General features: G+C 36.2%; 1 protein-coding gene across 2 annotated transcripts in view; it reads right to left on the bottom strand.

The window, feature by feature from the left end:
- SLIT2 (slit guidance ligand 2) overlaps positions 1-16,475 on the bottom strand; it is a 418,221-nt gene that overhangs the window by 160,073 nt on the left and 241,673 nt on the right. For both annotated transcript variants that reach the window (XM_003411373.4, XM_064286010.1), the window contains 2 exons: positions 15,984-16,055; positions 6,390-6,461 (listed from right to left, as the gene is read on the bottom strand). In XM_003411373.4, coding sequence (XP_003411421.1) covers positions 6,390-6,461; positions 15,984-16,055 — 144 coding nt within the window. The remainder of the gene's footprint in view (positions 1-6,389; positions 6,462-15,983; positions 16,056-16,475) is intronic.

Consider the following 16,475-nt stretch of genomic DNA (forward strand, 5'->3'; position numbering starts at 1 on the left):
TTGTTAGAGCCACTAGTGTCCAGGAGGAAATGCACAGATGATTTACCCACCTGAAATCTCACAGCAATAGCACAGTATCAGTCCAATCAGGTCCTGGAACAGAGTTGTGCTAACTGTTCTTTACTGTGGATATCAGTGCCTAGTAAAATTTGAGAAGGTCTTTATTTGGTATTTCCATCTGGTGGGGATGAAGTGACATGCTGGAGTACTATTAAAGGCTTAATATAGTCTAATGGTTTTTGGTTGCAGTAGCATATCCTGTCCTTTCTGGAGTGCTGGGTGGTATGAGTTATGGCTTCTTGAGCTAAAGCTGGGAAGATGAGTGATCAACGGAGTTATGGTGACAGTAAGTATAATCCTGGCTTGGTTCAAATTTTTGCCTAAGTTCACGGAAACTCCATACAAAAAAACAAAAAAAAAACCCAAACCCAGTGCCATCGAGTTGATTCCGACTCATAGCGACCCTATAGGACAGAGTAGAACTGCTCCACAGAGTTTCCAAGGAGCGCCTGGCAGATCTGAACTGCCGACCCTATGGTTAACAGCTGTAGCACTTAACTACTATGCCACCAGCTCCACAGACACATCCAAACTCCCTGAGAGACTGAACTGCTGGGCTGAGAGCTGTGGGGACCATGGTCTCGCGGAACATCTAGCTCAACTGCCATAATATAGTTTATAAAAAAAATGTTCTATATTCTACTTTGTTGAATAGCGTCTGGGGTCTTAAAAGCCTGTGAATCACCACCTAGGATATTCCACTGGTCTCACCCCTTTGGGAGCAAGGAAGAATGAAGAAAACTAAAGATACAAGGGAACAGATTAGCCCAAAGGACTAATGGACTACATCTACCACAGCCTCCACTAGACTGAGGCCAATACTATTAGACGGTGCCAAGCTACCACCAATGACTGATCTTACAGGGATCACATTAGAGGGTCCCAGACAGAGGTGGAGAAAAATGGAGAACAAAATTCTAAATCAAAAAGAAAGACCAGACTTCCTGGTCTAACAAAGACTGGAGAAACCCTGAAGAGTATGGCTCAGTAATGAACTCACTCCGGAGGTTCACCCTTCAGCCAAAGATTGGAAAGGCCCATAAAACAAAATGAGACTAAAGGGGCATACCAGCCCATGGGCAAAGACTAAGACGCTGGAGGGGACAGGAAAGCTGGCAATAGGGAACTCAGGGTTGAGAAGGGAGAATGTTGACATATCGTGGGGTTGTTAACCAATGTCATAAAACAATATGTGTACTGTTTAATGATAAACTAGTTTGTTCTGTAAACCTTCATCTAAAATACAATTAAAATTTTTTTTTTTTTGGCCTAAGAAGCTTTGTTGCCTACTTTATCCTCACACAGCATTGTTAGTTGTTTTATTATTGCTGTCATTGTCATTCAGTCATTCATCAAATATTTCCTGAATGGATGTCACTTTTTTGGCAACACAGAGTAGTATCAAAATTCACCAGGCCTACCTCATGTCCTAAAATAGCACGCTGACCAACTAGAGAGATGAACTACACACATTCCAAACACTCAGAATGCATAAGGTTAAGCAGAAAGGTGTTTTTCCCTTTTCTGAAGATTCTGAGGGAACACTGTGAGAGGACAGTTATCCCAGGGGTGTGAGAGAAAAGGGGAGAGGTGGGAAGAGATTCTAGGATGGGGCAGAGAATGACAATACAGGGTAAGTAGTTACTGAAGAGTTCAAGTTATTGAAGGAGGTAAGAATGATGGGATCCATGGCTCAGGTGGATGAAGGTGGATAGTGGAGAAAGGTTCGAATTATGGGTTACAAAGTCACTTGCCTACAGACACCAGGCAGGGATCACAAACAAGAGATGCAGACCATGTGTAAAGACATACCAATGGGCAAGAGAATTGGAGCACAGCAGACAGACAGCTGAGGATGGTGAGGACCAGGACAAACTAGAGAGGATATTGCCTGTTGTGTAGCTAATACTCAGCTCCAAGGGACTGCTGCAATGCTGTATTAAAAGGCTGCCAAACAATCTGATTTTTCGAAGAGAAGCTGGAAATGGAAATCTGTAGATCAATCCTCCTGAGCTTTAAATACTGGCAACTAATTCAAATATTTCTAAGAGTCTGAGAGCCAACTGTGCGTGCTAAGCAAAATACATTTCTGAGGCTGTTTTAGGACAGCTGGTATCTGCAGTTATCAACGGGTGAATACAGGGTGTTTGGGGTTGAGGCAGTGACTTATACGTCTTAATAATGTAGGACCAGTCTGCTACAGATCTAGTGTGTGAACTACCTTTACTATTCAGTTTTGCAATGTATCAAATGATACAAGAACTAATCCAAGTGATTTGAAGTAAGTCACATGGGGGGTACTTTATGGAGCACCTATAAAGCACTGAATTGGTTGGCTTATGTGATCTTAAAGCCTCTAGCATTTTCCAGGGCTAAAGTGAAATGAGATGTTTTTTCAAACCACATTAAAATATAATCCTAATGTCTGAACTAAAAGGTTTCACTTCTCAAAGGGATTTGCTTTCACCTGACCCCTTTAGCCACTCTCAAAATTTATGCTGACTTAATATGACTAAAAACTTCAGACTATGTGGCATACTGAAATGTAGCTGGGGGCAGAGAGTAAAAATGTTTTAAAAAGTAATTTGCGGTAGACATATGTTTTGAACTATGTTCTCTAATGCTTCCACGCCAAAGAGGATTTTCACTGAATACTACACTATGATGAAGCCTGTGGTTATCAACTTGAAGACTTTTCTGAAAATGTTAGTTCACATAATTAACTGAAAAAATACATTACCTTAGTATTTTTATTCAGTATTGATACTGCAGCCCTAGTGGCGTAGTGGTTAAGAGTTCGGCTGCTAAGTGAAAGCTTGGTTCACAGGGGAAAGATATGGCAGTTGGCTTCGGTAAAATTTACAGCCTTGGAAACCCTATGGGACAGTTCTGCTCTGTCCTATAGGATCCCTATGAGTTGGAATCGACTTGACAGCCGTGGGTTTGGCCTGGGGTTATTGATACGGGCAAAGCAATGTGGATACTAATATTAGTGGACTGAAAGTATGTGGAAGCAATGAAATTGTTATCTTAAAACTAATATCAAATATAAATGTTAATTAGGTATGATCAGATGTATCTGGTATAGTCACCATCAGTTCCTATTCTGAAACAAACTGAATTCACGTATTGTACCATTTTACTTGTGAACTTTTTTCCAAGGTGTAAGTCTGTTTCTATGTTAAACCTCAAGATTTTCTCTTTGTAGCAAGAAAGACTTTCCAACTTGACTTTGTTGAATTTATGTGATCCAGTACAAAGGACATCTTGGTATGTAAATCAGAAATGTGAGCCCTGAAAATCACGTAGCCCCACTAAAGACCAAAATCTGGATTTAGTCTTTTTTAGTCCCTTAGTGCCAAGAATAGGACTTGGCAGAGACTCTGATATTTAATGGATATGAATCACTATGTTTCAATTAAATTAAATTATGCCCATCCTGTAGAGAAGGAAAAAAGAAACAAACAAAAACAATAAGCTTCATGAAAGTAGCAACTGAAGGGATATAATTCACTTTTGAATCTAGGGTCCAAAGAAAATATCGAGCTGTATTTAGTTTCCAGATAGTGTTATTTTTTGAGATGCTATCTTTAGTTTAAGAAAATAAAAAGGTTAGTTCTACATCCTACCAACTAGAATTCCACAGCATGCCACTTCACCACGAATACGCAAGTAATAAACTTCTCCCTTGCCTTCATCTACCTTGATTTTTACTTCTACTTGAACCTTATCCACACTCTCTACTCCAATACATATCCCAATCTAACACATTTTCAACAATGGCTCTAGATGATTGCTCCATCTTCCCCTGGTTGGGCAAAGCAGATTCATACATTCTCAAATGATTCATGGAATTAAAATAAAACAAAAACCTAAAACATCAGGAAACTGAAATTTAAGGTTATGTTCAAGTTAATGATTCTTCATTACTCCCACTTCATAAGATGATACAGTCTAAAGAGTCATGGACCATAAAAATCAGAAAAACAGACAACCTCCTCCCTGAACTTTTCTGAGGGTAATTCTACAAACAAAGACCCCTGACCAAATACTTACAACGGGCCACAACTCATTCTGGTGACAGTGATTTAGGCTTAATAAATTTGTCTTTTCAGTGCTTTACTGACATCGATTTTTTCCTTAACTTTTTTTCATCAATTAATTTCTCTACAGGTTGGTTAAAGGATGAGGATTCAAAAACAACAACTAATATACTACTAAAATAATGTTTGCTTGGCTTCACGGCATTTTAATATAAAATATTCAAATCCCTTTCAAGGAAATTCAGGTTTTCTTGTACCATGTACCAATTTTTATGATTTTCTTAGCAAAAAAGCCCCAACCATTTTATACCTCTTTGAGAGCTATATATTAAAGTGCTCAAAAAAGCTCCTATCATTCTGGATTTTTATTTTATCTGAATTCCATGTAGCATCAAGGATTTATGACTCTTTGGTGTGTTTCATGATAGCAGCTCTTAGCTGAGTCATCTTTTAGATATTCACTAACATGACAAATAAAATACATGAGGTGATTGTGTTTTTATAAATTTACTTCCAAAAGCAATGATACCAGTTTAAAGCAAATATGAAAATGCAGAGTTATCGTATCTGTGAATAAAAGGTTGATCAGTGCCTAACACAGTAGTCGCCACATGGCAGGTATTAAGTGTATGTATTTATATATTGAATAAGTTGAATGATTCCATATTTAATATGCATCTAAACCCTTTTACTTAATAACAAGGCACTTTAAGGGATTCAATTCATCCAAAAAACTTGGCAAATTTTCCATAAAAATGTTTCATATTATTCCTGTATCTAGTTAGGAGAGCTGACTTAGTAACATATTTTTGGCATGATCAGCTCTGTTCAATTACATACATAGTTCTTGTGAGTAGACTTCTTCTATACAAAGTTTAGTGACATTGACTCTCTTTTTTGAACTCAGATCACTACTATGAAATCATACTTGTATCCTAATTATTCTGACTCTGAAATAGCATTAGTGAGCTTCGTATATCTAAAATGGCTCTGTAATACAGTTTAAAAAAGTGACCTTATAGTTAAAATAAGCATACTTTGGATGTTTTTCTTATAAAAAAGCTATACTGTAACCAACAGAAGCAAAGGAGAATGGCAACAGATTTTTATATATCATGATTTATCTCATTCAGCTCACTCATATACACATCTTTGATAGTAATTCTTAACTGAATACTTCACAAAGCTAGTGATCCTATTCATTTACTCACAATTAAAAGCAAAATCATATAAAACTATTACTAAAACAAGTCATTCTCATTGAAACACTAAACTTTTTCGAAATCACATTCTAGTCCTCAAACTCAGTTTATAAAGCAATCAAATTTATTCTCAGGAGGACTTCATGATTTCTGGATAACTTCTAATAAATGGACTAAAAACTCAAAATCTCTTCACATTTAATTCAATGTTGAATTTATGACTAAATTTTTCGTGTCAATGATGACAATTTCAAACACAAAAAAAATTTTATCATTGGGGAAAATGTGTAAGTATATACAATAAGTCAGAAATAGGAACCTTTTACTGAAAAAAAAAAAATCCAGAAATGTATGGATGGCTTAAAATTCTTTTCTAATTATTATTTTTCATTACAATTATTTTACAAAGTCAAAGCTCAGTAGAGATCACTTAGCTGTAACGGATGTTGTCAGCAAGGAGAGGGAAAGGCAGTTACCTATCATTCCAATCTGCATTTGTGCATTACAAAGTCAGTTGTGAAGACTTTCAAATGGAACGGGTGGCTTATTAAAATTAGAAAGTGGATTTCAAAATAGCATTACAAAGATAAAGTTAAGTTACCTGGTTAATAATGACATTTTTTTTTTTTTTAATGAAAATGCATTTTTCCATTGCATAGCAACTTCTAAATACACTCATACACCAGCTACCCAACAGGGAACTATTCTGTTACACAAATGTCATGGGGTATATGTTTGGTGGTTACTGTTCCTATAAAACTGAGTTTCTCTTCATATTTAGCAACTCTGGGAATTCCCACAAATCCTGTGAGTTAGAATATTTTCTGATAAGGAGAAACACAGGACAATATCCACGAACATTCGAACATCCTTCATAAAAAGGCAATTCTACCTAAGCATAGACACACAGTATGCACAGTTTTGCGCACACATTTCCCACTTTCTTGTATTCACCATGAGTTATTTCAGGGATCACCTCAGGAGATCATTTTGACACCAGATTTTTTGCGAGCAGCTAAGCTTCACATCAGCATTACTACACAAAGCTCCCGTTAAAAGAGTAAGAAATACAACCAGTACTTACAGCACTTCCAGGTCCCGGAGAGCCCTAAACGCTCCATCTTCAATACAGCTGATCTGGTTGTAATCCAGTTGCCTATTAAATAGATTAGAAGGAGATACGTAAAAGGGATGAACATAAGCAGGGTGAGGTGAAAGGATGTCTCCGGAAGGGTCTCTAAAGCCCTAGCCACACTCACTGAATTGCTCTCCCAAATACACTCATCTGCTGAAGAATGTCACAAGCCATTCTGGTCTTGACGCCGCCACTGAAATCTCTTTTTGTTCTGAACTGTCTGTGCAAACAGCCACCCTGGGAAAGCTCTAGTAAATAATAACTGCACCTTCTATTAAATGCCATAGGAATGCAATTTCATTACATCAAGAAAAGCTATCCATTAAGAGCTTTCAGCGTCATCTTGCTGAAACAATTTCATTAAGGTAAAGCACTGTAAATCACTTAATGTCACAGCACCCCCTCAGTGACCTAACAGAATCCATTTATCAGAGAAGCCCAGCTGCATGTTAATTTCACTATCCTTGGCAAGGCTGAGCAAGGCTACTTTTAGGTTTCCTGCTTTTAAAAGCACTTTTCCTTTAAGAACACCCAATCAAGAAAGAAATCCTGCCTTATATATCTCTCTGCTATTTCCAACCAGGAATACGTTTTAGAAAGCTACCAGTTGTTCTACATTAATTATCCTCAGACTGTGCATCGTCTCTCATTCCATGCAGATACTCTTTACTGTAAATACACTTCTTAGTTAAGGAACTTCCCAAATTAGAGTCTGAATACCACTCTCGGGAACATACATTTTTAAATATTCAGGAATAAATAAAAATTTTGATTTTCTCAAAGGTGGTCATTTCAGCCCCAAACACTTAGAAATACAATTCACAATCATGTTCAAAACACTACACATATCCATGGTAAAAACTTTCAAAGCCGTATCGGTTCATTCCAAACAATACATTTTTCAAACTAATGAAGCTTCTCCAGTCATTGAATTACTCATTTGTTGCAATTCTGGATTAAAAAAAATAAACATAAAACTAAGGCTGCTCCAGACTGGTTAAATATGCTTTGTTCCTGCTGCCTATACTCTGGAATTATGATTGCCTTATTCACATTAAGGAAACTACTTGCTTGAAAGGAAGAGCTAAATACAAAACCCTACCTGTACTGTCCCGTTCTTTACAAACAAGCAGTTTAAATCTAGCAGCTTGGTGCTTACAGACATTATTATTCTAGCAAAGAAAGTACTTTAATGCTTCACTTGAAAGAGAACGGAATATTTCATGGAATAGTAAGGTGAGCTGTCAGCTCTACAAGCGTGGGTGAGGCAATGCAGATGTGGCAGGGCAAGACTATTATCATAATACAAATGAACTTTGTCCTTGGATCAAGTCCTGAATTCATAGTTGAGGTTTGCTCTTAAAGGACTGTTTAAACATTCCTATAAAAGAGCTGTTTCCCTCACATGGCTTCAGAATAAAGGTGTAATAATTTAATCGAGTCACTTTCAGAGGGACCACTTCAAATTTAGAAATTATATATATAGAGAATGTCTCATGAAATATACATCTCATTTTTAAGAAGGTCTCCAGGGGACACAATCATACAAAAGACTACCTTGATGTCATGCAAATGATTCAATCTAGAATATGAAATATATATATATATACACACACATATATGAGATACACCCCAGAGAAGAAAAAACAACAAAAAAAAAACTATTGCTTTTATAAACTAAGGCTTCTTCCAAATACTAGCTACTATCCATGCTACTGTAATAGCTTAAAGTCTTTCTCCTTATTGGAAACCAATAACAGGAGTATAATTTCATTTTCTAAGAGGATTTTTAAAATCTCAGGATGTAATATGACTGCTGTGATTAAAAAAAAAATGGCATTCTTGAGCTCTTTTGAGTTTTTCATATGAAATTCATTTAACAATTAATTTAACAGCCTTTTGATTTTAAAGTGCTAAATATATATCTACACTATTATTCTCTAACCTCTTGAACAATTTATCAAAGCCATTTAAATTAGTACAATGGCATGAAGTGTTACCCTTGACACAATACAAAAGAGAAATTGTTTCCAGACAAATTGGCAAAATCTTTTAATGCTATCAAATTTGCCTAATGCAGTCTCCAGGTTAATCTGTAAAAGGGTGAACTGTATGTTTGCCCATATCTTATTATCCTTAGTTGTCAACGTATAAATCAGTGCTGACACAGCTTCTTCTAAATCACAAACGGGAAGCACCGGCATGCCACAAAGCGCTGGAGCAAATCTTGTCCTACCAGGGCTGAAAGGCCGATGACTTCAGAAGTTGAGACACTGCTAAAAACTTTGCTAATTTCAACTCTCTTTAACATTGCTCACGGCGACATGCTTTTCCAATTCTTACCTGAAATTGAATCTCTTTTTTGGTACTAAAACACTAAGAATATCTGGTTTTCCTAAGGCCAAAGTTGTTTTTTTTTTTTTAAGTTTTCTGAATGTTCTGAGAGAGTCCAGTTCATATATCTTCTGGGAATGAAGGTATTTTGTGGGCAAGTTACTCAGATTACTGGACAATCAAAAAAGTCAAACCAGTGAATAATTTTTACATCTATTTTTGGGTTTTGTTCTAGGGCAACGAATGTTTCTGGAAAGTGTTGTGCCTGCATGAACGCTCATGCAGAAAATCTTTCCCAACAAACTGCCATTTGTCTGCATATGGTTCGAGGTAAACAGTGTCAAAACTATGCAAAAGTGTAATTTATTTGAGGATTTCTGGATTATTTTCCTGCACCTTGTTTCTCTCACCCTGCTCACTTCCTTTTCCGCTACCTTTCAAGCCCTGGGCACTTCTGCTTTCTGTAAACAGGAAAGGTTCTGTTCTCAGCCATGCGTTTAGTGACGGACAAACTGACCCCGTCTTGATGTGGTCTCCAATTGGGCCATGATATTATTCTGAATTAAAGAATTAGCAAGAGGGGATCCCCTCTCCCCCATTCTCCATAAATACTGTTATAACTATTCAGCCAGACAAGGTAAACACTTTTAAAAAGATTCAGACGATGAGGCATTAGGTATAAGGGGAAAGGTTTAAAATGCTTTCCTGGGACTGGACCTGCTCAGTAGAGTGCAAACTAGTGTTTTACTCGTTTTCCAGAAAGAAGGAATGGTGTAGCATCAGCAGTTTCTTTCAGACCTTCAGCCTCCTGTACCTTAGCAGACTTTTGTCTTTTCCCCTTCATATTCTGCCTCTAATTTTCCCTTCTGCTTCCTTTCAAATTCCATGTCCCCTTTCCATCGAATCCTTCACTGTCTTAGATTGTAAGTTTGCCTTTTTAATCACTACTTGATCTTTAATTTCATGAAAATGAGAAAGTGAAAATGCACAGACACTCTTCAAGCTCTGTCTCACCACTAGCATTTTATGATTCTCTTTTCAGTGGCAACGGCTCCTTTTCTGATGCCCTAGCATAACTCAAGACCCCTCGTTTTAATTTCTCCTAGCACTGGCCATAGACAATGTAGTGTGTCAAAGGAACCCATTCTTTATTAATAGAGACACCACTCTGTGCTCACACATGTACAATTTCTGGATCCAATTTGTTTCTCTTTCTCACTAAAAATAATTTAGCCCAGTTTCAGTTTGATTTATTCTAGATATAGAAGACAATATGTAATACTGTTAAATATAAGTTTTAAAATAGATATGCTGAATGACAAAAACATTAAACGTTTGCTTACTTGACATTCCGAAACACAGTTGGAGTTACTGTATTCTGCTACGTTTACGTTTCCTTCAAGGATCTCCTGCTTTCATTTTCTTAAAATTCAGACACCATACACTGTTTGAAATACATCTGCCTTCCTGTATTAACTTCAGTTGGTTTTCTCCCTACCTATAGCAAATTTACAGTGTCTGGGTAATGAGATCTTATCACTACTGATGGTTTTTTTTTTTTTTTTGTAAGAATTACAGCATCATAAAATATAACTAACTCCAAAACAATACTAAACATAGCAATCCTTGATAATTTCTAAGCCAGGCAGGATCTCTCATGGTCTCATAAAAATCATTATGACTATGCTCCAGGTTTTGTTGCGATGCTAGAAACAGAAGTTTAATTCATATTCATAGCACTACTGGGGAGAGAGCAAACTCCAAATATTCTGTTGCCTTAAAACATGTCAAAGTGGCTACGATTAATATTAGGGAAGAGTAACACTTCACTATACTGAAAGTACCCCGAGAAAAACATATAAATCACAGGACAAAATAAATAAATAAATAAAAGCTGTTAAGGATATGGACATGATCTTTTCTATTTCATACATTGCATGTGTAAAATTCAAGTCAATATGAGCATCTAAAAATACAGATCTTATGCAAATAATGATTTTAAAGCAGTAGTCTAAGGTATTTAGGGAGCACAAGAATACAGATTGCATTATATAAATGAATATGCTAAATGAAGTTTCAATATCCCTAACATTTACCTCAGCTTAGAAGTAAATCAGTGTTTCCTTTAGAAGAAATCTGGCCAAAAGTTAATCTGGGCATTGGTGGAGAAACAGCCAAGATAAGGGCTATTCTGAGGAACTGAAAATAATTTACATTACTTAAGACTCAACTTTTTTTTGCAATGTTTAAGAGAAGAATTTGCTTTTTTCATAGGAATAAATAATCTCAGCTTTTATTGGACTAGTCTCCTTATGGTATAAATTTATTGGGAAAAAGAAAAAGATAGCTTTAAGGTAACAGAAATTGGAAAACAACTAAGATAACCTTGAATGTTCTCGTAATTCTAATTAAACTAATCAAAGGTGATAGAAACTGAAACTGACAATAAAAACTACAAAAACTTACTGAAAAAAATAGCATGGCATGGTCTTTATACGCATTATGTCATTAATCCTCACAATAAACTTTGAAAGGTATTATCATTATCCTGATTTCATAGATGAGAACACGCAGCTCACAAAGGTTCAATAACTTATACAAGGTTGTTGTTGCTGTTAGGTGCCCTTGCATATGTTCCAACTCAGAGCAATCCTATACAAGGTAGGTAGCAAATACGTGGCAAGGTCTTGATTCAAGTTTAGATCTATGTATTGTTTTGCCAAAGCCCCCACTTAATACAAGTAGCTCAGAAAACAGATCGAGGAGCTTTTTGTTCTTCAAATGGATGCTTCAGTTGACTCTCTCTGATGGCCAAGATTCGTGGAAGAAGCCAGCAGCTGAGCGTTGCAGAATTTCAGAGAAGGAAGAAATTACCCTAGGCTGAGGTAGTCATGTGTGAGAGAAGAAAAAAATGGATCTTAGAAAAATGAGTAGAATCCAGTTAGACAGAAAAAGAAGTGGGTATTCCCCTTGGAGAGAAGGGTTTGATCCAAGGGCAATCGTGGGCAAAGGCACTACAACGTACACAGTGAATTTTTACAGGTTCAAGGTCAATCTGGCTTGAGCAAAGAGCTTGTGCGCAGATTTAGTACGTGAGGGAGATGTATGCCTGGGTCAAAGTCAGAATGTCTAAAGAAACTGGACATTACGTGACTCAATAAAAGTCATTGCTTTCTAAGGGCCGGATTCACAGCTTCTTATTCTGCTATATTCTTATTGTCTTTAACAAAGGTGTTTTTTGTATAAATTAAATGCTTTTGAACCAGGTAGTGACCAGATGAAAGAAAAATGCTTTATGAGAACAGATCTGGCATCTCTACTAAAAAAAAAAAAAAGTCTAATGAGAATATAGATGCAAGATCATCTATAATGTTCAGAGGCAGCAAAGTGTGGCTGTACAGCACTGAAGAAGCAAGAAACCCAAAGGTCTTTTCTGTCTCACAACATGCCAGGTGATCATGCCAATTCCTATTTTATGAACAGATGAACTGTGTTCCCAGTTATTCCATCAGGATTTCTTGAGTTTGGTTTGTTTTGCTTTATTTTGTTTTGTTTTGGAAAGCATCTACAAAGATATTTTAATAGATTATATTTTTACATGAAAGAATGCCATTATTGGAGAAGAAATGCTTAAGACACACTTCAGAGCCAAAACAAAATGCAGGTTGGAGAGGACACTGGTGGCAAACTTTACCAAAGTGGATAGGGACTATTATTCATTCAGAGTGCAGCTTCAGAGTTAGCGCAAACCAGGAGAATTACAGGACCATGGACAGTTCCCATGGCACTGATGAGTGTCTGCTGAGTTCCTGGTACTTTCTGTATTTGAGTACCCAAGAGAACCCAGACTGTCCCTTACTGCCATAGGTAGCATTCTGGATGGTAACTGGAGCTCTGGCCCTCTTGAAATGAGACTCATCTTCATTTACTTTTTATCTAAATGAAGAGCCATCACTATGCGATTATTCAGAAGGTTCTATGTTCCACTGTAGCCCTGTGGATTTGAATCTACTATTAAGGATAGCGGGTTCCATGAGTAAGAAACCAACCTCCCTTCAAAGTCTCTTCAGCCTAGGGTTTATCAAAAACAGCCTAGGTAGGATCTGGGGGCAACAGCAGCTACAATTTCAATTTGGTATTAGTGAATTTTAGTTTTATAAGTAAGAAATAGAATAAATTACACATGAAAACTAGCTGAGGAGAGTAGAAATTCTGCAATTATTACTCTACTTGTATGACAAAGCTAAATGAAGTCTTGCAATACATGGTAAATATATAATGCCTTATTCTCTTCTGATCGTAACATATTAGTTCAATAACCTAAAACCCTTTGCCATCAAATCAATTCTGACTCATGAGGACCTACAGGGAAAGTGGAACTCCTCGTAGGGTTTCCAAGGCTGTCATCTTACGGAAGTAGACTGCTGCATCTCTCTCTTGCAGAGCAGCTGGTGGGTTTGAAACATCAACCTTTTGGTTAGCAGCCAAGTGCTTCACCACTGCACCACCAGGTTCCTTATTAGTTTGACATTGTTAACTATATATTAGATGAGCAGGTCTTATTCCCCTATCATTATGAAGTATGCAGCTTATAGGGAAAGGAAAACCAGAACAGAGATATTTAACATTTAAGAAGAAAAAAAAAATATAGTAAATATGTGTTTCTCTGTACATAGGCTAGTGCTGAGAGTTTCCCTTCTACTGGTTTTAACTGATCCATCAATAAAAAATATTGAGTATTCCTCCATAATTTCTTTCATGAACTTTCCCCAGCACTCACTGACAACTTCCACCAACACTTTTTTATCTCTTTCTTTTCTTAGCATCTATAGCACTTAATGTCTTACTCATAAATCAGGGTCTTGTGCAATTCACTTAATACTTTCTAGTACACGTTCTGTTTCCATTTTGTAGCTCCCTATCTAATTGACTCATAACAGAATACTCTTATTCATTCTAAATACTGCAAATTACTTTATATCTACCTTACTATTTTCTTTCCCCCTCCCCCCGGGCTAATTTCTAGCAGTTGATTAATGAATAATTGCAGAAAAAATACATTATATTTTAATAGCATTTTGCCATTTTAAAAGGTAGTTAACATATCTTATTTCCCTAATGCCCACAACATACCTAAGCAAATATTATATTCATTTTACATAGGTAAAAACTAAGGCTCAGTGAAGTTTACTTATTTTCTCATGCCTAAAAATCCAGTGAGTAGCTAAAGTTCTGAAACTCCAAACCTACATAAATCTTACTGCCAATATTAATTGACTTGGAATTTGGGGAAAAATTACACATAGGATGAAAATATTTTAAAATCCCACTAAATCCACATTGTCCTCTTCATAGCACACTGGCTAGCATCTCATTTTTCTTTTTTATGTCAATACTTGTAAAATCACATTTTTCAAGCAGAAATGAAGAGGATATAAGGAAGGATCCCACCGCTACTGGAAGGCCCCCTCCAAAACGTATTTTTAATTATGGGAAAAGGGCTACATATAGACTTGGATTCCCTGAATATCTTTACTAAGAAGATTTGAAAGCCACCTGTTTTAAGGATTTAGAGGTAATACTATTCTAAGATTGCAAATGGCATTCCCAAAGAGTGGGCATTTGTAGCTATCACTATACTTTACGATAAAATTCAGGCAACTTGAGTAGGTACCACATAGGGACCACACAGTGTTCTGACCAGGCATGAGATACAGATGCAGTTATAAACACCCCACTACACTAAGGCTACCTGAAGATCTCCCCATACCCTAGCTAGCGAAGATGAAAAGAAAGCAACTAAAACCCCTTTACTGTGTGAGCACTCATAAAAACTGCAGGGCCATGATTTTAATGCCTCTACAATTTATACTTAGAAGCTTAGATTCTTCTGCCTTTACCTATACATTTATAAAGTACAAGTTGAAAATCAAAACCATTTACACTGAGAAGATGCAGGGGCTGAAAACTGTGGCTTCATAAACAGTTGTCTTCTTTGACAAGAAAAAACATCTGTCTCACTTTTGCTAGTGGAAAAAAATAGGGTTGGAGCCTACCATGGATAATTCAGAATACAAGTTAATTCTTGAAAAAGTGACTGCTCTGGGTATTACAAGCTAAGAAATATTGAATTCCTGATAGTTAATCTCAGCATAGAGGGGCTTTTACCCCTACATTCCAAACCAATGTAAAAGCTAAGGGAAATGTTTTATGTCCTAGCGTTCACAGTCAATCAAAAACAATCATGTTCAAAGGCTAATCTGGTACTTTAAACTTCATAAATATACAGATTTACAGTATTTGAATTGTCACTGAAATCTTAAATCTGATATGTACCTTATGAGGAGGCATTAAAAACAAACAAAAAACACTATACACAAAACTCCAGATTAAAGATTTCACAAGGAAAGAAATACAGGAAGTTTTGTTCTTTTTTTTTAATCTTTAAGGAGGCTATACATATGTCCTTCATGAAGGTCTTCGTGATAAACAGCTGTAAGAACAATATTCATACAAAGGGAAAGACATAATTTAGTGGACTCATTTTTAAACTTATGGCACTTAATGAAAATGGTTGTCTAAATAAGTACTCTGCTGCTAACCAAAAGGTTTGCAGTTGGAACCCACCAGCTGCTCTGTGGGACAAAGATGTGTCGGTCTGCTTCCATAAAGATTACAGCCCTGGAAACACTATGGGGCAGTTCTACTCTGTCCTATAGGCTCGCTATGAGTTGGAATTGACTCGAAGGCAACAGATTTTTTTTTTAAATTTTTTTCGTCTGGTTGTCTAACAGCTCCACGGTACAGGTATCTCTAACAAGAAAGTATTATTTGCCCTTTCCATAACAAAATAGATCACATTCTCCATTTCCAAAACACATTCAGCAGAACTGAAAATGGAGTTATTGAAGTAACCTGGCAAAAAAGGGGAAAAACATGGCACAAATACCTTTTAATCACTTCTGTAGAATTCACAAGATGAACCACAAGGTTGGAAGAATAAATTTGATATGAACTTCAGTTTAAAAACAACTCCTAAAGGTCTCGTTTTGTGGAAACAGTAAAAAAGGTATTGTTATAAACTCTCAAATGCATAAAAATACATAGAGCTTTCACCATTTCTTTCTTACACTTTATTTAATGTAAGTTGACTTTAAAAGAGACAATAACTTTAAAAATATATGAACTTCTTTTAAAATAAATACTTACAGATTTTTAATATCAATTGCCCCACGGAAAGCCTTCCTTGGTATTGCCTGAATTTGGTTTTCACTGAGATCGCTAAAACAACAAAAAAGAAAAAAAAGCATTAAAAAATACTATTTAAAAGTTATGTATCTGCAATGAATTTAAGAGACAGGACACTACAAAAAAATCTTAAAGGATTATAATTAAATCTATTGCATTAAATGCAATTTCTAATGAGTATTTTTATATTTCTAACATAAATTAAAGGTTGTGCTAAATCGTTTCTTAAAGTACTTTTCCAGATTTTTAATTCCATAATAAAATATGAAAGATGATTCTTTTAAATTTAAGAGCTGATCCAATTCTGTATAATAAAATATTTCTTGGAAAACAGTAAATTGCTCATAACTCAATTTCAAAGGGTTCTCAAGTTCTAGCACTTGATATTTCTCCAAGCTTACAGGCATAACTTATGAAGTATATAGGAAAGTTGTCCACTTTAACTTCCTAGAG

Source organism: Loxodonta africana, chromosome 5 (assembly GCF_030014295.1).
Source record: "Loxodonta africana isolate mLoxAfr1 chromosome 5, mLoxAfr1.hap2, whole genome shotgun sequence".
NCBI lineage: Eukaryota > Metazoa > Chordata > Mammalia > Proboscidea > Elephantidae > Loxodonta > Loxodonta africana.